Here is a 23739-nt window from a genome sequence, read left to right on the forward strand (position 1 = left end):
GAGGTGTTTTCTGTCTTGAGGTGTGGGCTTGTACAGACTTTTTGAACAAATTAAATACTGTGGACTAGGGACAGTTGTGAGAGATTCCAGGGGGACATTTCCAGTGTCATCCATTTTCTTAGCATGCTCATTGAAAGATGAAAAAAACAAGGCCTTTTTTTAAGAGTAGGTGGAATGTACTGGTGACTATTTTAAATGTTCACCACAGGTCATTTTAAAAGGGGAACTATGTGTGTTGTGGATGTAGTTTTAAGTCCTACAGGGTGGAGGGATATCGTGTGTTGTGAACAGGCTCGGAGGAAGGTGGGTGGGGAAGGGAGGTTATGATCAGACATGTTGTCCCTTGTGTGAAAATCAGTGGCATGCTTTTTAACCATGCTTGTGAAACGTGTCTCATCTTTGGTCCTACTCGTGCTTGTCATTATTTATTTTCATGATGTGTGAAAAGACAAAGAGCCTCGCAAAGTCAGTGACAGAGCGTTCAATTCTGCCCATGATCGAGCAGCCCACACACGTCATATGTTGCAAATTTTGTCAAGCTCCAACTTTCCATTCTAGTCGATTAATAACTCACTCTCAGTATAGTCTCACAACTAAGCATATCATACACTGTGTGGACATCCAGCAGCATCGCTTCATATTTTCACCAAACAACTTTATCATAACGGTACAGTATACAGTCTGATAAAGTAGTTTGGTGAAGCATTGACGATGTTCATTTAAACCTGATGATGAAAATACCATACAGTTCAACAATGATTGACTTTGGCTGATACTATGAATTCTGTGCTTATATCTGACTTATATTTTGTCTGTAATCAGATGAACAAATCCCCCAGAACTGAATGAAACCTTTCTGACGCCAGACTCCACAATACCAAGTTTGCCTGTATGAGCGTCTGTATGGTCTGACACTGTGGTGCATGCAGCTATTGTCTGGTAAGCAAGTACTGTACATCTCCATTCATCTCTTTTGCATAGTTTATGTTCAAGTAACAGGGGCCAAAAAAGAGATGGCCTGGGTGACCAAGATACATGTTTAGATAGTTCTAAGGGCCCGTCGTGTCAAACTGTGACGGCATTGGGAAGTGTATTCCAAGTACTCAACTCGTAGGAGAGGCCTTTACATGGACATGTTCTCTCCCGGTGGAACATAGAGAGTACTGTATGATCAGAAACAAGCAGAATGTTCAAACTATTAAAAAATGTTGTTTTTTTAAAATTCCGACTTGTCTGTTTAATAAATGAATCCACGTTTTAAGAAGTAAATGAGGTAAACGAATAATAAGAACAGAAAAGATGACCGGTCTCACTTATAGTTTAACAATGAATTATCTTACTTTAACAAGCATACTGTAGCAAGGACAATACAGGCTACTGCAATCTCTATAGATCATAATGTATTATGAAGTAATATAATTTGCTTATCACCATGTTGTCATTTTTGATTACAGGGGAAAGTATGATAGACTAGACACAGGGAAACTGTCTGATAATGAAAACAGATATGGACACAAATAGTATGGAGAAGAAAATGTCCAGTTAGGTCAAACCCATATTCCTTTCTCAGAAGCCATATTTCAGACACATCCTAAGTGTTTTGGTGAAGGCCACACACACTCTGTATAGACAAAAAAACACAAATGAGACATATTATTCACAATATTCGTTCTCCACATCAAAACCTAGAGGCAGAGGCATTAGTCAAACACATATACAGTATGAATGGTTAAGATGATTATAGTTGAATGCACACTGTCATGATATTCTGGATGCAGCATATGATACAGAATATCCAAATTGCCTTTCAAGCACAGCAATACATCAGAGGTCATGCAAGTCAAATGTTAAGTCGATGCATGCAGTATTAGTCACTGGGGGTCAATGCACACGATGCACATGCACTGGCGGAGCAAACATGCTGATGACCCCATACCTTTGACCTTTCAGCCATAAAACTAAACTGTGGTTGGACAACTGCTTCCAAACACGTGCCCTTTGAAGAATCACAGAATATACCGTGTCTGGCAATGTGTAATAATTTACATACTGTAACTTACTGTAAGCGCCCTGTTAAGGTGGCCCATGTGACAACTTGACATGTTTTTGTATTCACCATCAACTTTCCATAAGGATCTACATTACTTGCCAACCACTGCTATTGTAGCTTATTACTGTATGATGGATCAAGTAAACAATAGCCACGTACACGGGGACTTATTACATCCTCATCCGTATCTTCTCAGGGTATGTAGATGGGCTCTTACCAGAGTCCATGAGGATGTTCAGTGGTGAGTAGTAGGCGTTCAGGTACTGCTGTGGGGTCAGGAGCTCCTCTCTGCGCAGCAGCTGGGCTAGAACGTCCTGAGGAACGATCAACTCTGGAACCTCGTCCAACACAGACCCTGGAGTCTGTGTCTTGGAACCCTGCAGCGTTGAGAAACAGACGACCGTTCCCTTGGCTGTCTTGGATAAAACGTGATAAAACGGGTTCTGACCTCAGCTCTTAACCTGGTACCTTGTTAGCTTTTTGGTGGTGACTTCCCAGCTTCATCAGTAGTGACAGCACAGTGCCGACCAACGTCTCCGTGTCCTCCTCGGAGCCGTCGTCCAGAGTCCTGGCCTCCACGTTCAGCACCTTGGAGCTCCACTGCTGGAAAAGCCTGCTGGGAAGGTCATGTGACATCACCAGCACCCTGGGAGCCTCAACAAGGGCGCTGCCGGTAGATAGGGGCCATGACAACATCAAAACAGTGCGTCAAACAGGGTTGTCAAACAAGGGTCATAACGGTGCTTTATTGAGGGACGCGTGATGAACGCCCACGCAAGGTATCCTGGGAGTTCATCGTTAGCAACCGGCAGGTGTGTATCGTTACCAGTGTGGCTGCTGCTGCATGTCTCTCAGGTCCTGCAGGAGAGATACCAGAACCTCACAGGATGACTAGGAGAGAACCAGAGAATCGCCAACCACACCGTTATGAAAGGTTTGGTATACAGGTATAGCCACGGTATATCTTTAGTTTATTTTAGGTTTGAGTTTAACCTTGGTTACCTCAACGACATGGAGCATGCAGGTTGGATACAGCAAAAGCAATCCTGTGATGCCGTCACCTTGGTAATACCTCTGCAAGCGAAGGTTAAGTTCCTCATAGTGCACTACAAAGAAAAAATGGGGACATGAAGGTGGGTAGAGGTGACGTTTGGTTTCCTCGTCAACATTCAACCATGTCTCTGTGGAAAACACCTATTGTTGACTTTTATTGCAGGCATTCTATGTTTTTCCTTTGTGAGGGAATTCCTTTTGAGGGAGGAAAAAGGTGACTTTAAAAGGTCTCTCTTTTTCAAATAGACATGTAGGTGTGAAAGCTACAGTATGAAAATGTTCTAAGCTGAGTTTGAGTCGCCCAGTGGAACACCTTTCAAAGAAAAGATGTACTGTCTGTTGAAATTCCTGAGTCATACATCAATGTGTTTTAAAACATTATAGTGCATTGAGATCCTAGCAAACGAAACCTGAGCCTGTGAACAGGCAGCTCCATCAGTGAAATCCGCTGTGGAATGTGCATCCTCTTAGTCTTAATAGCTCTTAAATGTGTCCTACAGTAAAGGTTGGCTGACCTCCCAAGTCTCTTCTGTCGGCAAGGTGCTCGGGGAGGCGGCCGATGACAACCAACCTGTGTAACGGGAACTTCTAGAGGGACAGAGAAGAATGACACTATATTATTAACAGACATTCTGGGTGAGAGAACAGATATCAAGGATAGATTAACCTATTGTCTAAATGATAGACAACCCATCAACTCTTAACATTCAAAATAAAACATGCATGGGACTACCTGCTTAAATAAAATAGCAAACCAACACAAATGCTTACTTTCACACAAACAACAATGTAATGTCATAACCGTAGCCATGAACTTTATATTATATTGACTAGAGTTCCAATAGCTGTCTGTCATGTATGCACTGTACTGTCCGTATCACAGGGCACAAACCATCTCATCTTGAGGGTTCCAAAGTCTCCTCTTCGCCATGAAATGATGAAATAGACTCGTTCCAACATCCTCCTCTTTCTTTTGGGTGAAACTCTGCTGGCCGGCTCCCTCCATCTCTCTCACAGTCCAGTCCTGACTGAGTCTAGATCAGCAGCAGCGTGTCCTCCCTCACTCCCTCCTTCTGTGTTGACCTCTTCCATGTTATATCCTAGAAACCTGCTAATCTTCCCCCCAGTGCATTAAAGCCAAGCCTACAGCGATGAGACGGCCCACAAATTCCTCTGATAACACAAGACACACCCTTGTTTGATAAACATACTGTATAGGCCTATTTACAGTGGATGTTGGGAGTCTAGGGGGGATAGGGACAGTCACTGCCCGTCCTGGGACCTACTGTACACCGTTTGTCCGCTGCCCCCCTCAGACAGTGACCAGACAGCTCTGCCAGTCTGGCCCGGGCAGGGGTACCGTGTTTATTTACCGGATTGCCAGTTGGAGAGGCTAAGTCTCTATGACGACGAATCACATTCTCCTCTTGTAGAATAGCAGGTCTCTCATTTGAATATGAAAGCAACCTCGTGTTCCAGTTGGCGCCACACAACCAAGGCCACCGTATCATTTTCTTTAGTTTCACTGTGATACTCAGTCTTGTGCATGGATATTCTGTATTGCACATCTACACATTCAAGAATGAAAATGTGCTGTTGCACAGAAAATACATCACATCTGATTGCACATGATAACCCCCTTATTGCCTGGGTCATATTATTGGAGGGTCTATATCATGCATTTTTCCCAGCACACCATGCCAGTACAAACCTTTTTAATAGCTCGGTTGGACTCTTCCAGTCTTGCAAGCAGTGACGTTCTGTCTTCAAAGGACGAGTTCCAATCGTTTAAAGGAGTATTGTCAACTTTTTGCGATCTAGAAGCCATGATTGGAATAGGTCATGGGTGTTTGGGTTTGTAACCTAGCAACGAGTCTGTAAAAAGGTGAAAAGAGGCGGACTAGCCTCTAGGGGTAGCACAAGGGTGAACTACTGTAGTGATGACATGTAGTAGGAATCAAAATAATAGGCTGTAGTAGAATACAAAATAATACAGCCTATTATAGGCCTAATGTGATAGAATACAATATAATATAATAGAAATGCCAACACCGCGGGGTTTTGGAAAGAACATGTCTTAGAATAGAAATCATATCGCCTAAATTGCCTATCACAAAGTACATGATTCATCTTTGTGGGATTCATCTGTGCAAATTCGATATTTACCACTGATTACCATTGATGACCACCAGATGATGCCAATATCCAAGATTCTAATGCGATTCGCTTTTCGATCCAGGGCCGCGCGCTGTGCCGCTTTGATGTCTCGCGCACCCGATCCTCCCCTGCGGCGTCATTTTTTTTTCCCAACCAACTTCTGCCATAACCACGCCCCCGCGAGTTTTCATTGGGTTAGGGTTAGGGTTAGGGTTAGGGTTAGGGTTAGGGTTAGGGTTAGGGTTGTCCAATGAAAACTCGCGGGGGCGTGGTTATGGCAGAAGTTGGTTGGGAAAAAAAATGACGCTCCCCTGCGTGCCTCCTGTGACGCAAGCTGCGCGTGAACAGATCCCGTCGGAGCGGATTCCTGGCAGCGGCAGCGCGGCAGAGCGGCAGCGGCAGAGCGGCAGCATCAACAGTTCAACCGTCACTGACGACCACAGATGGACTGATAACCAGGGGCGAGGCAACGGCTGGAAATGTTCAGGTATTAACGATAACAGCTTTTATCCATATGCGTTTATAATTAACAATATGTGAAATGATGTCTAGAAATATGCGAGAATGTGATAGCTAGCTTTAGCCGGTGTGCTAACACGCTTGCCCTCCTTTTGCTTGGAGTCAGCTGACATTATGGGACAGTTTATTTTTGACAGTTCATTCTGGCGTGTCGTGTTCACACAGACTGGGACACAAACCTTAGCTAACGTTATAGCTTAAGCTCAATTTAGACACATCAGAAATCACCTGGTCATTCTGACATCTATCCATGTCGCTGTGGCGACAAACTGAATGTGTAAAGGGCGATGTTGAGTCGAGGTAGCCCACTGAGCAAAGACACGTCTAAAAGACGTCTTTTAGATGTCTTTTCTGTCTTTTTCGGACGTCCAAAGACATCCAATTAGGAGCCAGAATGAAAGTGTTTTTTAGACGTTCAGATATTGGACCCGTTCTGCACGTCCACAGACGTCTTAGAGGGGTCCAAGCCAGACGTGTGAATATTGAGGGGTCCAGCAGACGAACACACGGGGTTCAGGACCGACGGACGTTATTAAGACGTGATCTGAACGTCTCCCTGACGTTGTGTGTTTGCTGGGAAGCTTTCTGATGGAGCACCATGTACTAGATTGTCACCCTTGACAGTGTTAAGCTAACTTCAGCTACTGTAACGTGTACGTCCATGATGAGCTGGTTATAGTGTTTGATCATGATAAATATACAATCAATGGGTCGGTAAGAAATGGAAACCATTCATCTATACTGTATCTTCTCTGTGTGTGAGACCTGTGTCCAGTTGGAGGGTAGCCTAGCTGTGCCAGAGGGGTAGCCTTGTCTGGGCCCCTGTTTCACGGGGTGAAGATGATGCAAGAATGATTTCACAGAATGAGTGATGGACAACTAATCTGTTACAGGGTCAACTCAGCATCAGTCTATAGCCTGCCTTTATCCACAGACTGTTTTGTCCATAAAATATGATTGTTCTTCATCACTGTTGACAAGCCATTCTTTGTGTATAGCCTAGAGTATTTCAGTTCCTATTCTCTGTTGGCCATCTTCCAAATCTTGCCTTGTTTGCCTGTATCAATGCCTGGGCAGAGAGAATACAGAACCAGGCAAATATTAAAGCAAGTTTTTTTTTTTCTGTGAACACAATGGGTCTGTGGGCGAGAAATCCCTTGAGGCTAAGGAAAGCTTAGGTATGCTGTTTCTACTGTAACTTTGCAACCAAGGCTAATATTCCTCCTCACGTGTGGTTATGATTTAATTCAACTCAAGCCTAATTGAACATCTGGGTCCTTCTTCTGTCACACTGTATGGACGCCAGACGTCTATTAGATTACTGTGTGATTACTGTGTGCCCACATGACATGGCGAGTGGTTTAGCCTGTACAAACTCAGCCCATAACCCACTAATTAAAGTGCTATGATATGATGATGATGACTTGGGGCCAGTATGGCAGCAGTCTGCCGAAGCAGGAAGTCGAGGTCTTTGTTTAGCCTGTCCTCTCCTTGGCTGCGCTCTGAGCTGGTGTTAAGCAGGACTTCTCCTGTCTCCTCTCTCTAATTGTGTGACTGTGATGTACGGATCTCCTGGCCTCAGCCATACCTCTGGGAAATATGAGTATGAATATGCTTTTTTTTTTAATAACCACCCTATTTCACTTTTATCATCACTACGTACTGTACAATTACCCAGTGGGGGAATATAATACTGAGGAAAATGATTAAAGTAGATGTTGTTCTAGACTAGCCATAGGACTGCTAAACGCACTACATTTTTATTACTGTATTTATAAAGTTGATCCAGCAATAGCCTAGATGGAGGGAGTTATTTGCCTGTAATTTGATTCATTTAACAGCTGACCGTTTTCTCTCTGCTATTCTTCTTAACTCATTAAATTCACATTCCTTGGAACCTAGATTGTCTGAAGAAATGCTGTTAAATCTATATTCACTGAGGAATTGGCCTCATTTCTTTTTGTTTATAGCCTAATCTACAGTGTCTCAGCCCTGCCGGGCTCTCAAGAGACCCTTTGATGTCTTACTCCCATTTAAGGCTAAATCATTGATCTGCAGGCTTTCTGTGTCCTGGTGGAACCTGATTCTTCAGAGTAGTCGATGCCTCTTGTCTTGTGAGAATTGGAATAGGGAGCTCTCAATCCTTTGAGCCAATGTAAAGGTCACGCAAGGATCCAACAACCATTCGCCGTGGAGGGAATGTTTTCTGTCTTTGGCCAACCGTTGGTACAAAGCCTTAGGCTACAGTCGGCACAAAGTTAAGCTGGGGGGATATATATATGGATGGATGGATGGGACGTGAACAAAGCAGTCTACACCCAACGCCATCAAAAGCACCCCCGCTACAGGATAGACATGGCTATGAGGTGTGATGAGACTTTATTGATCGGGGAGGACGGAGCACAGCGGGTCACTCTGTCATCTGCCATCCACCCCGAATCACAAGGATGTTCAAATGTGTCTGAAATCCCACTCAATATCCAATCTGCTCTGGTTTGGGGAGAGTTCAATATAGTGCACTATATAAGTGTTTTGATGGATAGGGTTTGACTACAGGGGAGTATTCCAGAGTATTCCGTGTTAACGAGGAAAGGACACCTCATGTCCTACAGCTGCTTCAGGCTGATTTTGTTTTCTCTTGTTTCAGATTGGGATGACCATGGACACAGATATGATACCAAAATTCTCCTCGAAAGATGAGGAGATTGACTTCTGGAAGGCACTTTCCCTCAAGTACAAAAAAAGGTTGGTAACCAGCTGAATGCCTATTGCATTTGCACACACGTAGCCTGTCCCAACATTGAGGTCAGGCTAGATCTTCCAGGCTATATGTTAAGGCTACACTTTTACTTTAATAGGAACACAGGTGTGGCCTTACAACTAGAAACTCAGGTACTGGCCTTGCAATGTGGGTGGGAGAAGAACCAGCTTAGAGAGGATCATTCTCCAACCAGTCTTGTCATGTGGACATTAAGCTCTTCTTTGAGAGGGTAGGGGGGTTTTGTTTAAAAATAGGTAAATTGTTCTCTTGCTCCCTTCTTCTTAAATGTATGACCCTTTGAAAACCAATAAGTATACTTTATTAAAAAAAGAAGAAAAAAAGCTGCCTCTTTCTCTCTCTCTCTCTCTCTCTCTCTCTCTCTCTCTCTCTATCCAGTTTCACCCTGGTAGAAGCTTTATGTAAGACCAGCTTCAGGAATTCCCTTAATGCCCTGCTCCTCCTTCCAAAGGGACAGATCATTTTTCACATCAGAAAGCAACGTGTTTGATGTGGTGTCTAGACTCTGAATGGGAGTACGTAATAGCGGTGTTGTATTTGAGCTGAACAATGAGATCTTGGTAGTCTGAGACTGCTGGAATGAGCCCTGGTCTGTATCTATCAATGGACGATCTGTGTCACACAGAGTTGCTTGATAATGCCAAGACGGATAAGATCACCCTGGCCCACTGACACACCCAACACTGAGGGAAACAAGCTTAGGCCTGCGTCTCCGTTATGCAAGAGTCTCACTCATTTAGCCTCTTTTAGGTCAAGTACAATGAAGGCCACTTCCTCTCTCCTTCTGTGAGTGTGGGATCTTTGAATTGGTTAAGCCTAATTAAAACCAGGATTAAAAAAAAAAAGAAAAAAAAAAAAAGGGGCAATTAGGAAAGTATTTTATAGATTATTCAGAAATGGGAAAATATAAAACTGCTCTTAATATAGGCAAGCCTCGATGGTGATAGATAGTACACTGCATCTTGTCATTGACAGGATTTCCCAAGTCAATGGTTATCTAGTTTTGTGGACAGTCCTAGAAACGGAGCATGAAGCATGAATACGGGCATAATCCTGGATCTTATCACATTCTGATCCTTTCCTGTACAAGGAATTCCTTTTTGGGAACGCTGATAAAGATGTTACCAAAATAGGTCTTGACCACTGTATTGTCTAAAGTGTACGCTTTAAACCCCAAGAGTGCTTTCAAATAAGCACACTTAGGATGTTGAGTCAACATCGACGTGCATTATTCAGCCAGTTAAAAAGGCCTTTCTAAATACAGCGTTGTTTGCAAACACACCATGAACATCCACGAGGGGACAGACTGCTCAGGGCTGCCCACGCATTCATCCCACAAGTAGATGTTATATAAATAAACCGATAGAGGTTGACTGTGGGCTTGGAGCCAGGATAGGGCAGATTTCCACAGTGTGGTGAAGGGGATTATGTAAGTGCCTGATATGGCCAAGGATATGTACACAACAGCCGGTCTAAAAATGGCAGCGGCACAGTTAGGGGGCCAGGGCACGCAGGCATGTGACTGACGGGACGGGCTGGAGGGGGTCCGGGGCCAGCGAGGGCATCAAAACAGAAAACACTTCCCTGCTACGGCCTGCTACGGCTACACAGGGGGGGGGGTCAGCGAGTGCTCTTTGAACTCGGCAGGTCCTCACTTCCAACATCTGTAGTTTATTCAAACCCGGCACCCTCTGTGGCCTTTGAACTTGGCCTGTTTTGCTCCAAAGCGTGGAGTTGTTACCCAGCTGCAGTCACGAGTATGGAAGCATCCTCCTCAGCTTTGGCCATCGCCAGTCAGTGAGTCTTGTGCAACAGCGTTGGGGCCGGGGAATCCTCAAGCAACATGAGAGGCTCTGAAATACATGGGAGGGGATTGCTGGAGGACTTTAGAGTGCTCGGAAATACAAATGCATGACCCTCCCTCTGACAGAAATATATTTTTCTTTGACCCTCCCCGAGTGATAAAAAAAGACTGACCCTCCCCCACCAAATAGGCAATATTAAACATGGTGTTACTCGAAATGAGAAGAAAACACCTTGAAGGCAACCTCCCCTGTTTTCCTCCAGTGACCCCGTCCCATACATTTCGATGTGTCCCTAAGTAGAGAGGGCTTAGCAGGCACTTACGGAGGACAGTGTTTCAACTTCAGTCAGAGGAGGTTTATACACTCACTCAATCAAATCAAATCAAAATGTATTTATAGAGCACGTTTAAAACGACAGCAGTCGATCAAAGTGCTGTACAAAGGTGGGTCCTGGGTAAAAACATAAGAACATATTCTCAATAAAACAAGGAAATAACAGCAAAACAATACAGACATTGAACATGAACAAGGTTTGGGCACAGACTGGTTAAAACGCCAGCGAGAAAAGGTAGATCTTTAGGGAATGACTCCTTCTACTCCTGTGATCAGCTTGTATTTCTGATATTCTAACGGTGTCTCCCTCTGTGCTCCTGTTCCTCCCACAGTTACCAGGAGACCCAGGAGGAGCTGCTGGAGTTCCAGGAGGGCAGCAGGGAGCTGGAGGCCGAGCTGGAGACCCAGCTGGGCCAGGCGGAGCACCGCATGAGAGACCTGCACTCCGAGAACCAGAGACTCCGGACTGACCTGGACTCACTGAAGGTGACCCTGCAAAATACAACCCCATCTGTCCTGGGCTGAGTTTCCCAGAGGCATCGTAGCGCTACGATGAACGCCGTAGCTTACGATGAACGTAGCGCTACGATGCCTCTGGGAAACTCAGCCCTGTTCTCTGAATCTCTGCTAGGGATACTAAACATATTTGACTTTATTTGACAGGACTATAAATACACACGTTAGCCTACATGACATATGTTTGCATGGACATTAAGCTGTACGGTATGTATTACAGCATTTTGACTGAATAGTCTTTAACTTGCCTGCTTGTTTTCCAGCTTGAAAAATTCATAATCAATAATTGAATTCAAATCTAGACTGCGCTTGAAACACCGTACACATGAAACACATCTAGATCTAGATTTCAATTCAATTATTGATAATACATTTTTCAAGCTGCCTTATATCGGCGCTTGTCCTTGAGTGGCGTCTCCAGAGACGGGGTCGTCTCGTTGTCTCCGTGGCCCCGGGGGTCTCTGAGGACCCTATCTGCCAGCCAGAGGCCCGACCCTGCGCTGTAACGCAATATCCACCACACGGGTCAAGCCAAGAGTAGACTAGAAGCCTCCTGCTTACAGATTCATGAGTAATCTAAATGGAAATATCTTTCACATCACGAGGCGCGAGGAGGAAGTCTCCTCTATGTCCCAGCTCTGGTCACCACCGCTGAGGAGAAATTGCTTTGGCACCTACAGTATGTTTTCCTGGGCCTCTTGGCTCATTCCAGCTGTGCTCGTATGCACCAATCCCATGCATAATGCATGAGTGTCTGTCTGATCCTAGGCGTGTTCTCGCCCCATAATTATCACTGGGTTTAAGCGCTGATCAGACACCTTGTTCACGTCACATATCTAGCCAGGCGAAGGTGAGATGTGTGCGTCATTAGGGAGGTATTCTGGTCACCCTCCTGTCCTGCGAGGTGGCTGTCAAGGAAAAAAACAAAACAGGGACAACAACCTTTTCTCTTGTGGCGTTGAAAGTGTAGGAATCTTTGAAACGCAAGCAAGACTTTTGCAATGCTTTTCCACAGCGTCAGTGACTGCTCTTGTGAACACAGCTGATACTGTACATCTTTGCTTTTTGAAGGTGTTCGTGTAGTAGTATGTGATTGTGTCGCACGCCCCAAAGCCATTTAAAATGTTTAAGCTGTGACCGGCGCTCTACAGCTCGCTCTGTAGGTCGTTTGGTTTGTCTGGTCCACAAACCTGCACGTGCGTGTGTGTGGTCGCCGCCGTTGTGAATTTGTGCTTGTTCAGGGGTCTGTCTGGCCTACTGGTTACTGGTTAATCAATCCCCACCTGACAGTGCAGATATAGGGCAGACCGGCGCGGGGCTGGGTCTATTCAGCGGCTTCGTTAGGGAGCTGGCATATGTGGGTCACATCCCCCCTCAGTCTGGGAGTGGGGGAGAAACAGCGCACGGAAAAGGTGCCTGAAAAATAGATGATAGAATCTAGGTTAACGGTGTTTCCCCACAACCGCTTTGGTTGTGTGCGGGTGTTTGGAGATCGTGCACCGAATTAGTCTGTACTGTACAGCGTTTGTACTGTAAATAACGCCCCTCCGTTGTGAGGAAAATGGTTGAATACACCCACTTAATCTCCCTTCCTGTCTCTCTCTCTCTCTCTCTCTCTCTCTCTCTTCCGCCCCCTGTAGGAGAAGGTGGAACTGCAGTACGCCCAGAGCTACAAGCAGATCTCCACGCTGGAGGATGACCTGGGCCAGACCAGGAGCATCAAGGAGCAGCTCCACAAATACGTCCGCGAGCTGGAGCAGTCCAACGACGACCTGGAGAGAGCCAAGAGGTCAGCGCGCTATGAACACGCTATGAACACGCTTACTACTGTATAACCAAGAGGGAACACGCTATGAACATGCTTACTACTGTATAACCAAGAGGGAACACGCTATGAACACGCTTACTACTGTATAACCAAGAGGGAACACGCTATGAACACGCTTACTACTGTATAACCAAGAGAGAACACGCTATGAACACGCTTACTACTGTATAACCAAGAGGGAACACGCTATGAACACGCTTACTACTGTATAACCAAGAGGGAACACGCTATGAACACGCTTACTACTGTATAACCATGAGGGAACACGCTATGAACACGCTTACTACTGTATAACCAAGAGGGAACACGCTATGAACACGCTTACTACTGTATAACCAAGAGGGAACACGCTATGAACACGCTTACCACTGTATAACCAAGAGGGAACACGCTATGAACACGCTTACTACTGTATAACCAAGAGGGAACACGCTATGAACACGCTTACTACTGTATAACCAAGAGGGAACACGCTATGAACACGCTTACTACTGTATAACCAAGAGCAGTTTTGCAGCGTTCAGGAAGTGTTGGAATTTTTGAATTTTTTAGATAAAAAAAAGAAAAGGAAAAGATTTTTTTGGGATATTTTTTAGAGTTTTGCCGGTGACACGGCCGTATTCAAAGGGTTAAGGCTGAGAGAACGCACATCAGGGGTCCTCTGAAAGGTATAATTCTCTCTTCTCTTTCACCCCCTGGTCTCTCTTCCTCCTCTCTCTCTCTCTCCCTGTTGTCCTTGTTGTTCTTCCCCGTCATCCAGGGCTACCATCGTGTCTCTGGAGGACTTTGAGCAGCGGCTGAACCAGGCCATCGAGAGGAACGCCTTCCTGGAGAGCGAGCTGGACGAGAAGGAGTCCCTCCTGGTCTCGGTGCAGAGATTAAAGGATGAGGCCAGAGGTGCTTATTGACCGGGTCTCACCAGCTTAACAAACAGCCGTCGGCCACAGCAGCGGCTCCATCTTCCGTCTTTTATCATCAGTGTGAAATGAAAACAGCCTGGTTCTCACAGCGTTCGCTTCATTACTCTGTCTGCCAGTTGTATTTCAACTTGCTAAATCAAACTTTATTTGTATAGCGCATTTCATACACAGAGGCAACACAATGCGCTTTACAGAGATCAATGGGAGGGTGGGCATAGATCCCACCCCTACATATTCCAGAGGGAAGCAAAAAAACAGCTTCACCCGGGAGCCAGAAAAGTGAGCTGTAAAAATTAAATGTCTGTCTTTCACCCCCCCCCCCCCCCCCCCTGTTGGACAGACCTTCGGCAGGAGCTGGCCGTCCGAGAGCGCCAGACTGATGTCACGAGGATGTCTGCTCCCAGCTCGCCCACTCAGGAGAGCGTGAAGATGGACACGGCCGTGCAGGCCTCTCTGTCTCTACCGGCCACTCCGCTGGCCAAGAGCCTGGACAACGCCTTCGCCAACCCGACAGGTACGTTAGCAGGGTCAGCTTCAGCGCCGCGTTATCTCGCCCACGCCTCTCCGCGGTCAGGTGTCAGCGATTGCAGGGACGCAAATGTGTCAGATTTCCGCAAAAAAAAACGTTTTGAATCCAAAATGGGTCACCTACTGTATGGGATTCGTGCAGATTTTTTTTTCTGGCGGGGGGGGGTTGGCAAAGCATGACAACATGAGACGAATTCATGAGACAACCGTGTAGACAGTTAGCTAAAATGTCCCGCCCCCCCACCCCCCACACCTCCACACACACACAAAAGACGTTCTGTTTAGCAATGCCATAATGACAAACTTGAGTAAACGTTTGTGATCATTTACTTAACTTAACGTTCGCTATGTGAGCTGAATGTTCATTATCTGGTTCCGTTTCAGAATGAGAGTTAGGGGAGCGAGGGCCTGCTGGAGAAGCAGATTGAGGCAGGTGTGAGACGAGCGCAGCTGCAGCTGGCTAAACCTCCAGGCAGCTGTGGACATTAAAGGGTGCAGCTCACACACTTCTGTTGTCAGATCTCTTTCAGAAGGTTGACACACCAAGACGTGCTAGACGCATTCTTTGTGTTAAAGCCATCAGCTACGGTATTAAGTGCTCATGTACCCTTTAGGCTCACTGTCAAACAGCAGTGGCCACAAGCAGAGTGTGCGACATTTTCTGAGCTTGCAGTATTAGTGTGCTACAGGTTTCAGTAAGTGAGACCAACAGCAGGAGCAAAAGAGACACCAGCGCCTGAAAAGATAAGGGAGGAAATATACATCCCAGTGCCTCGCACTGACCGTGACACATCCCTGTATCCCGATATATCAATCAATCAATCAATCAAAGCTTTATTTGTATAGCGCATTTCATACCCAGAGGCAACACAATGCGCTTTACAGAGAACAAGGGAGGTGGGCATACGACCCACCTCTACATATAAAGTGAAGCAGCTGTACACATCCATCCTGTACTTTAGGCCCGGAGCAGGATAATAAATATGAATCTATAAGAGGAAAGGGATATCCACACACTGGATTATAGCTCCCAACACAGCACAACGTCTTCAGGCATTTTGAAGACCCTGTGTGGCCTTTTGAAGACCCTGTGTGGTCGAAACATTGCTCAAATAAAGTGTTGGGAGCTATAATCCAGTGTGCGGATATCATTTTCCTCTTACAAATCCCTATGTGCTCGCTCATTCATTCATTCATTCATTCATTCATTCATTCATTCCCAGAAAGACAGTTGAGGTTACCCTCATTTCCAATGCCGCCGAGATTACAAACACATAAAAAAGAAAGAAAAATACAAGCGCATGAAAAAAAACATGCTCTTGCTCAAATCGAGTGTAACTCCACATTTTAAAGCTGATATAACCCCCCCCCTCCCCCGTCTTCTTCGCCCCTGATGAGTTTGCACCCTGCCTGTGTCTTGTTTCTCCCTCAGCGTTGTCCAACGGCTGCGCTACCAACTCACCGCTGACGCCATCCGCCAGGATATCAGCCCTCAACATCGTCAGTGACTTGCTACGGAAAGTAGGGGTGAGCCAGTCCCTCTCCGTCAACAAGCCAGTCCCTCTCCGTCAACGCATTCAGTACTCATGATAATCCTTGCTGGTTCACTGCCAACCAAACTCTGTTTGTGTCTCTTTGTTTGTGTCTGTGTCTGTGTCTGTGTGTGTGTGTGTGTCTGTGTGTGTGTGTGTGTGTGTGTTGCTCCTCTCAGGCTCTGGAGTCTAAGCTAGCATCCTGCAGGAACTTGGCCAAGGACCAGAAAGCTCGGAAGTCTTACGTCACGTCGGAGAACGGGAACGTGATCAACGGCAACTCGGCGAAGTTCTCCCATTCCCTCCACACGTCATACTTCGACAAAGCGTGAGTGCCCCCTATCTATTCAATCTCTTATCTAGTCATAAACGTTAGAAATATTATGTTGCGCATCAATTCACACACCCGTGAGAAAAGCATCAACGAGAAGCGTTGCCCATACCTAATAATGTCAGCACACACACACACACACACACACACACACACACAGCTTGGTACTGTAGTTGGTAAACTTAGTTATCTAGCAGCATAGCATACGTGCCGTTGTTCATAAAACAGACAGAATGAATATGCAAGTCTGGTTTTAGCAGCCTGACAGACGGTTCCCACGGATCCTGACCAGCGCGGAGCGGCAGGAAGCAGGCAGCCCTGGTGACCGCTGGGCCCCACCTCACAGCAGGGGGCCATCTTGCTAGCGCGCGCACAAAAAAAAGCCTACAGCTCCATCCTAGGGGAAACACTGAATGCTATCTGTAAACGGATTCAGTGTCCACTGTCACACCTTAATCTTTGAAACCGTTTGTTCGTGTGACATCTAGTCTCCGAGGGCTAAACTGGAGGGATCGTATAAACTGTGACAGATGATGTTGTGTTGATATTGTTGATGAGGAGGAGGAGGAGGAGGAGGAAGATGAGGAGCAGCCCCCTGTCTTAGACCTGTGTGTTTTTCCCCAGCAGGAGAGAGAGGGTCATATTCCCTGCGTTGTTACTGGGTAATGCTCCTCCCATTAGCTGAGTGAGTGTGTGGCCACCTGCATGCGGCTTTCACAGGCCTTCTGCGCTAGTAACCATGTGGTGCTGGGTCCAGTTCCGGGTTGGATGAGGTCATCATGTCCACTAACTGCTCCGGGTGGTGGTGCCATCCCCCCCCCCCTCCCCCTCCCCCCCCTTTTGCTTTTAACACATAAATACTGTAGCCGATAGAGATACCTTTCATTTCTTCTTCTGTCTGCTGGTGTGAGTAGCTTTTATCAATTATACTGTCCAGTTTCATCAAGGAAATACCTCAGGCTGAATGTTTTATGTGTCCGTCAAAAAAACGTAAACAAACCTTCTGTCCATCTTATTTCCCTGGTCAAGTCAGTGGTAGCGTAGTATGAGCGACGCTAGGCTACGTGCTGTAGCTGCAGTCCGCCACTCTCCTGTCCTCTGAGGGTGACAACAGCTAGATGTCACGTACAGCCACGGGTGTGTGTGGTGGGGCTTCTGTTCCTGCCGCGTTGGGGAGATGCGTTTTTGGCTGAGTGTGCAGATGGGAACACCAGAGCGACGGTTTGGGTTACACCCCCAAGGTTGAGGTTGAGCATGAACATCCTGGCACCGGCCTTCGCCTCGGTCAGACAGAGCCGATGGTGAGCTTGGTTTCCACAGGCGCCTTATCTTGATAGAAAAGAACAGAAGGACTGCAACATCTCTACCCTGTGTGGTGTACGTTGAGTGCAATTTAGCAAGGCCTATTCATTGATACTGTTCAGATCTGGCCCGGAGTAGCAAGCATGAGCATGGTTTCACCGGTCATGGCTGTGCACAGGCACGCTAACCTCAAAGACAGTGGTGATGTATAATATATTGCCATTGTAAACAAACACATCCTTTACTTTACATTCTCCAGGGGGGCTTTGTCTAGTTGCTGCCTTCTACTGTATGTGATCTGTTGATGTCACCTAGTTCCATATATGGCTGCACGTGCATGGTAGGTAGCTACCCTGTTGGTGCCGAGTACCAGTCTTCTGTGTGTGTGTGTGCGTGTGTGTGTGTGTGTGTGCGTGTGTGTGTGCGCGTGTGTGTGTGCGTGTGTGACGGTCACAGTTGTCGGTAGGATAATGAGGAGAGAGTGAGAAGTGACCCGCTGGGTGACACAGGTCACTGGTTTGCCCTGTGTTGGCAGCAACTACTGGAAAGTGTGTGTGTGTGTGTGTGTGTGTTGTGTGTGTGTTGTGTGTGTGTTGTGTGTGTGTTGTGTGTGTGTGTGTGTGTGTGTGTGTGTGTGTGTGTGTGTGTGTGTGTGTGTGTGTGGAGTGACACTGACCATAGCTTCTCATAGGGTCTTTGTTTGACTAACAGTGGTGTGGTGCTGGGCATGGCTGCTTTAAGTGACTTTAATCTGGTCCCTTAGATAGGTCGGCTATTCCAGGCTTTATTCCAGTAGCAGTTTATCACCAGGTCTGAGCTTTACCTCTGTCTGTTTATGCTGTCGTCCATATTTAATACAACTCTTAACTTCTTTAAAATGTCACGTAATATTTTAGTGTTATTCGTCTGAGTTTGTGTGATATAACAGGCTAATTCACAGCTTCACATACTGTACTAATAGTCTTTCATCAAGGATGATGTTGATGGGGGAACAGGTGTATTTTTAACCCAGGAGGGTCTGACCCTGTGTTGTGTTTGTGTTTTGCAGCAGGGCAGTGAACGGACTGGACTCTGGCACCTTGACAGCCATCACCGCCCCCCCCTCCGCCTCCCCCCCTGGCCTCCTGCCTCTGGCTGTGTGACCGTGTCGCCCCATCACACCCTTATTTACACCCCCCCCCCCCCCCCCCACTGGCGTTGGACAAGGCTATGTCTTACAGGACAGAGCGTTGTGTGGACAGACGAGCCCAGCCAAGAGGGGGCACAGAAAACAGCTAGCACTATGAAACACTTTTGTTTTTGTTTTTCTTCCACGTAGTCCGGATCCTCTTTGCAGTCACTGCACATTCACAGGCTGTCTGTGTCCTAGCTCAGTGCTCGTGCTTCGGTTCTGTATATATTTATATGTTAATCTAATATGTTTATAAGTTTACTACTTGTATAGATGTAGATCAACTTTACAAGGATACACAAAGCAAAGCATCCCAAATGGTTCCTATCCTCACTATCGTTAAAGAGAAGGATAAAAAAAACACTTATGCAATTGACAGTTGGGAATTTTGAGGAGACAACTGAAGGATTCAAATACTGTAGACCCTACCTGTATCTATTTTACTGTCTTTTATTTGGACTGTTTTGATTCATCCGTTTTTACTGTAGCCATACTGTATGTCTACAGGAGACTAAATGCAAACATCTGAATTACTGTGACATATTCAGCCAGCAGCTTTGACCCAGGCTGTGTGTTTTAATGACTGGAGAAGCCAGGGTTGATGGGAAGGCACACGCGTGCCAGATGGGTTAAATAGCCTGGAATGATTCTTTGCCACATGGACTTGCTCCGAACAAACTGACATATTTGCCATCAATAACTGAGGCTGGTTTAAATCTCCGGTCAAACTCTTATGCCTTTCTGGCCTGAAAGGCAGAACTTCTCACAGCCATCTGAGGAATCGAACGTTTTATTTTTTGTGGTTTTATCTGAAAATGAAATGGTCCTCCTGTCAATGTACTGTATACAGTATCTATCTGTTATGTTGGTAAAATCAGTGGGTTTGAACACGTTGACGTGAACAGGATGAGATGTTCCTCCTTGTGTTATTGTGGTGAGTATATCGCGCTACTTGCTGTTGAACCATATGTCAATGTGCACAATATTGGTCATATTGATCGTTATTCACAGACTGTCATGGTGTTTAGACCATTCTGCCAGTATTTGTTTTTCCTGGAGTTTTAACTGCTAATCCTTATCTTCTCTCGTTTCATTTACATATTAGTGTTTTCTGATCATTTTTATTTATACATACATATAATCACAAAACACCTGTTACACCATTATAAGCACTTGATTTTGTGCATATATTTTCACACTATTATCAATTTGATTCAAGTGCAATATTGTCCATTTGTCTGTTTCCATGTAAATAGTTAATTTATTTCAGATTCCTTTCATGGCATGTGTTGAAATAAAGAGGATGTAATCTATTCACGTCTTATTTCATTTCAAGCCTTTATTTCTATTCGGGGGTCCGCTGAGGGAGACCCTAGTTTTCGGCTGAGCTCAGTTTACAAGAATAAAACATATAAAGCTAATGATTTAGGATCTGTCGTCTGTCATGAGATAAAAATAAAAACGTATTCAGCAAGTTTTGTTTCAAATATATTCAGCCAGGTAGCTCTAATATATTTGATATTTTTGAATGTGTATTAAATAAATAATTATGATAATGGGTAGCTCTGTGTCATGTATGGTCAAATAAAGACCCAGCGAGGTTCAGATTATTTTATTTTTTATTGATTTTATTTCATTCAGACTCAAACTATTGATTAGGCAATGTTGCCCTCTGGTGGTGGACAGCTGTACTTGTACTTTTATAATTCAAATGACTAGTACAGTACTAGTATGCAACACTGCTGTTCACTGCATAATGTTTTTTAAAATGCAAGAGGTAATTACAAATTGCCCGACTCACTCATTCTCATGTTTTGTACATTATGATGGGATTATGCATGTAGAGAGGTTAATTCAATAATAGATGTCTACTTGTATTCAAACTCAGGCCAAGGGTAAAATAGTCATCTGTCATTCATAGTTTGTAAATTCATTAACTTCAAAAGAAAAAAGTCAAGTTGTTTTCAAGTCAGATACTCAGACTAGACTGTGCACAATTGGAGAATACAACCACACTAGACAATGAATCTTGTGCCAGCATGGTGCACTTGAGTAAAGTCTGACTGTCCCCTTCGACACCGGTGTTCAAGTCCCACATGTGACAGACATTTCTGAGAATGTCATTGTGCATGGCACGGTACTTGTGTACAAATGACAGATAAACATCCTCGAATCCTTGTTTTACAATAAGTGTATCTGAAGCTGATCCAACAAAAACAAAAAATATCCCAGCGTCAGAGGAAGGCGTGTGTGTTGTAGTGTCACCATGGAAGTATGAGTGTCACCCCCACTAAAGGAGTCTATCGGTCCAGCCCAGTGTCAGTGGTGCCCGGTGGGTAGAGGATCCTGAGGGACATGCCTCCTCCCTTCTTCTCAGACAGCTCCTCCATCTGCCTCTGCCTCCTCTCCAGGACCTCCATCAGCTTGGCGTCATTGCGGGCTCTCTCCTGGGCCCGGATCTCTGCAAGGTCCTCAAAGAACAGATGTCTGGGGACAGGCAAACAGCACAGTTAACCATGTCACCGTTGCAAGTCAGTGCACTAATGCTCATAGTGGTGCATGTGAATTTTGAGAAGGGGGCAGGTCAAGGTTATTGTCCAGCTGTGTGGAGCAAGCAAGCTAAATAAGTAACATCGACACGCTTAAATAAGTTGACAAATAAAGAATTGGGATACACAACCTGTTGAAAAAAGCAGTGGCCAGTCCCACGATTAATGTCCCAAACAAGACAGGTTTCGTGAGGCGCTTTACAGTGGACAGTTGGTGTTGTTTCATGGTGCACACCAGCTGGAAGAAATTACGACAACGCAGAACGATTAAACTGACAACTGTCCTCTAGCAAATTATACTCATACCTTTAGCTCGATACGGTGAGAGTACACACCTCCCCTATCTAAAGAGTACAGACAACGACCCCTTCTGCATGCAACCACGAGAAAACTCACGGTAGTCACGTACTTCCGCTGCCTTGCCTTGCGGAACGAAAAATACTTGACAGTTTCTGGGGACACATTTAGTGGACGAACCAGTGTGTTTTCATCACATCCACGCCACGGTGTGTGGGTTGTTTTGAGACGATAACGTAGCTTAGTGGTTTTTACGAGGTCACTTTGGACAGATTGTGTGGATGATCTTTAGGTAATGATGTCTGGGAAGGGACGGTTAAAAGGATCTGATCGGTTTGAATATCTACAGTCGCTCGTCACTGAATTTCAGGACACAGACTGTGAAGGTGCGTTGCTAGATCATTGGTGTAAAATAGTCATCCATACTAGACAAGCTGGCACTGAAGACGAGTACATTTTAGTGTGGTCCTATTTGTTGTTTTATCTTATCTAACGTTACTGCTTAACAGGTCATTTGTTTATGAACTGTAAGCTATGACTAAGCTAAGATTAACTCCTCATTTTGTCTCTATCAGAGGCCAAAGAGCAAGTATTGGCAAACTTGGCCAATTTTGCATACGACCCAAGAAACCTGGAGGACCTGCGAATGCTTCAGGTGACAGACCTCTTCTTGGACATGCTCACAGAGAGTAATGAGAACTTTGTGGAATTTGGAATAGGTAAGAATTGTTAACACAAACAAAAAAAAGTTATATGAAAACCCCCTTCTAACATAGAAGAAGCATTGCAGCTCACACTTTGTCATCACTCATATTATTCCTATGTTCTCAGGCGGTCTGTGTAATCTCAGTATGGACCGAGGGTGCCGTGACCAGATCCTGCAGAGCGATTGTATTCCCTTGGTAACGGGCTGCCTTTCAAGCCGGCGGGAGGAGACCGTGCTGTCGGCAATTACCACACTCATGAACCTGACCTCGGCGGCCTCGCGCTCCCTCACCACGGACCCCGCGGTGCTCCAGTGCATGCTGCGCTTCTCTCTCTCTCAGAGCCCCCGACTGCGCAACCTGGCCTCTGTGTTTATCCAGGACTACTGCACCGAGCAGCAGGTCGCCATGGCTGAGGAGCAGATGCAGGGGCACCAGCAGACCGCTCTAGGGATCCCCCTGCCCAAGGACTAGTCTTGTCACGGGAGTATAGCTTCCTCTTGACCATTCAAACAGGATACATCTAAAGACTGATGATACTAGCTTTGCTCTTTGTGAGAGTGACCTGACGGATGCAGTCACACAGGCTGGGCCTGCATATCGACTGAATGATGCAAAAGACATTTCTTGTTGCTTTGACTCATTTTGCATGTGATTTTGGTCAAACATGTTCCTACCAAAACTCACTAATGGTCTATTATACTGTCCTAGCCAAAGGTCTACATTGCTACACACCTTGGTGCCACATGAGGGAGACATCAACACTGCTTTGGTCAGAGGGTGGATGGATGGTGGATGATATTAGGCCCACTCATACGTGTCTCATCATTGTATAAGTATGGATGTTGTTTTGCTTCCAGCTACTGATGATGGTGCTTCTGGAAACTCAGTACAATTTTATTTGGGTTCACAGATGACAGAAATAATTTCCAGGTTTCTTCATCGCTGCTGTGAGAATGAAGTTGGCCGCAGAGGAGCTAGGGAGGACAACATATAAACAGTGGATTCAGTAAACCAATGTTTTTCATGTGCTCTGTGAATGCCATAGACAGTTATGTTTTTTATAGACTGCATCCAGTAAACAGTCTCTATGACTCTCAGCAGTCAGTCTGTTAACGCACTTGGACTCATTAGCTCCGCCCCTGCGACAGAGCAAACAAACAGTGGTGTGTTTGTTTGCCAGGATTAGGCAAAAAGTACTAGACCGATTTTCAAACACGGCCGGCCATTCACCTTCATTCATTCTTTGGACTTGGGGAGTGAAAAATCCCCCCCATTCATCGTCAATAGGGGAAATTGAAACAGCCATATCCCGACATGGGAAGGTCACAGAGACACAGGGTTTGGACTGGCATAAAGCTCTCC

At 45.5% G+C, this 23739-nt stretch overlaps 3 protein-coding genes across 6 annotated transcripts; 2 read left to right on the top strand and 1 right to left on the bottom strand.

Moving 5' to 3' along the window:
- Positions 1-1566: 1566 nt before the first annotated feature.
- On the bottom strand, positions 1567-4195 carry LOC311326900 (testis-expressed protein 47-like; the record flags this gene model as incomplete). Its single annotated transcript, XM_084459879.1, has 7 exons — positions 1567-1621; positions 2225-2427; positions 2519-2717; positions 2877-2941; positions 3053-3156; positions 3619-3691; positions 4187-4195. 7 exons carry the CDS (start codon positions 4193-4195, stop codon positions 1567-1569), a joined length of 708 nt encoding a protein of 235 aa, XP_084316005.1.
- A 1454-nt stretch (positions 4196-5649) lies between these two features.
- On the top strand, positions 5650-20121 carry ndel1a (nudE neurodevelopment protein 1-like 1a). Of its 4 annotated transcripts, none has more exons than XM_084459742.1 (10): positions 5650-5747; positions 8427-8524; positions 11029-11182; positions 12853-13001; positions 13801-13937; positions 14301-14474; positions 15921-16015; positions 16200-16348; positions 16979-17013; positions 18702-20121. In XM_084459742.1, the coding sequence occupies exons 2-10, from the start codon at positions 8433-8435 to the stop codon at positions 18710-18712; spliced, it is 996 nt and encodes a 331-aa protein (XP_084315868.1). In that variant the 5' UTR covers positions 5650-5747; positions 8427-8432; the 3' UTR covers positions 18713-20121. The 4 variants fall into 4 exon arrangements, with proteins under 4 accessions (XP_084315868.1, XP_084315869.1, XP_084315867.1 ...); XM_084459743.1 differs by lacking the exon at positions 16979-17013 and adding an exon at positions 17913-17993; XM_084459741.1 differs by having other exon boundaries at positions 16979-17036; positions 18702-18824.
- A 1806-nt stretch (positions 20122-21927) lies between these two features.
- On the top strand, positions 21928-22848 carry armc7 (armadillo repeat containing 7; the record flags this gene model as incomplete). Its single annotated transcript, XM_084459749.1, has 3 exons — positions 21928-22056; positions 22246-22389; positions 22502-22848. The coding sequence occupies exons 1-3, from the start codon at positions 21966-21968 to the stop codon at positions 22846-22848; spliced, it is 582 nt and encodes a 193-aa protein (XP_084315875.1). The 5' UTR covers positions 21928-21965.
- Between the last annotated feature and the right edge of the window lie 891 nt (positions 22849-23739).

Source organism: Borostomias antarcticus (genome assembly GCF_949987555.1).
Source record: "Borostomias antarcticus genome assembly, chromosome: 29".
Taxonomy (NCBI): domain Eukaryota; kingdom Metazoa; phylum Chordata; class Actinopteri; order Stomiiformes; family Stomiidae; genus Borostomias; species Borostomias antarcticus.

Excerpts from the sequence above, each read along its gene's own strand:
- ndel1a (XM_084459740.1), top strand. The coding sequence starts at position 8,433 with ATGACCATGGACACAGATATGATACCAAAATTCTCCTCGAAAGATGAG. Across the intron at positions 8,525-11,028 it reads TCCCTCAAGTACAAAAAAAG|TTACCAGGAGACCCAGGAGG; the intron begins GTTGGTAACCAG and ends TTCCTCCCACAG. Across the intron at positions 14,475-15,920 it reads CGCCTTCGCCAACCCGACAG|CGTTGTCCAACGGCTGCGCT; the intron begins GTACGTTAGCAG and ends TTTCTCCCTCAG.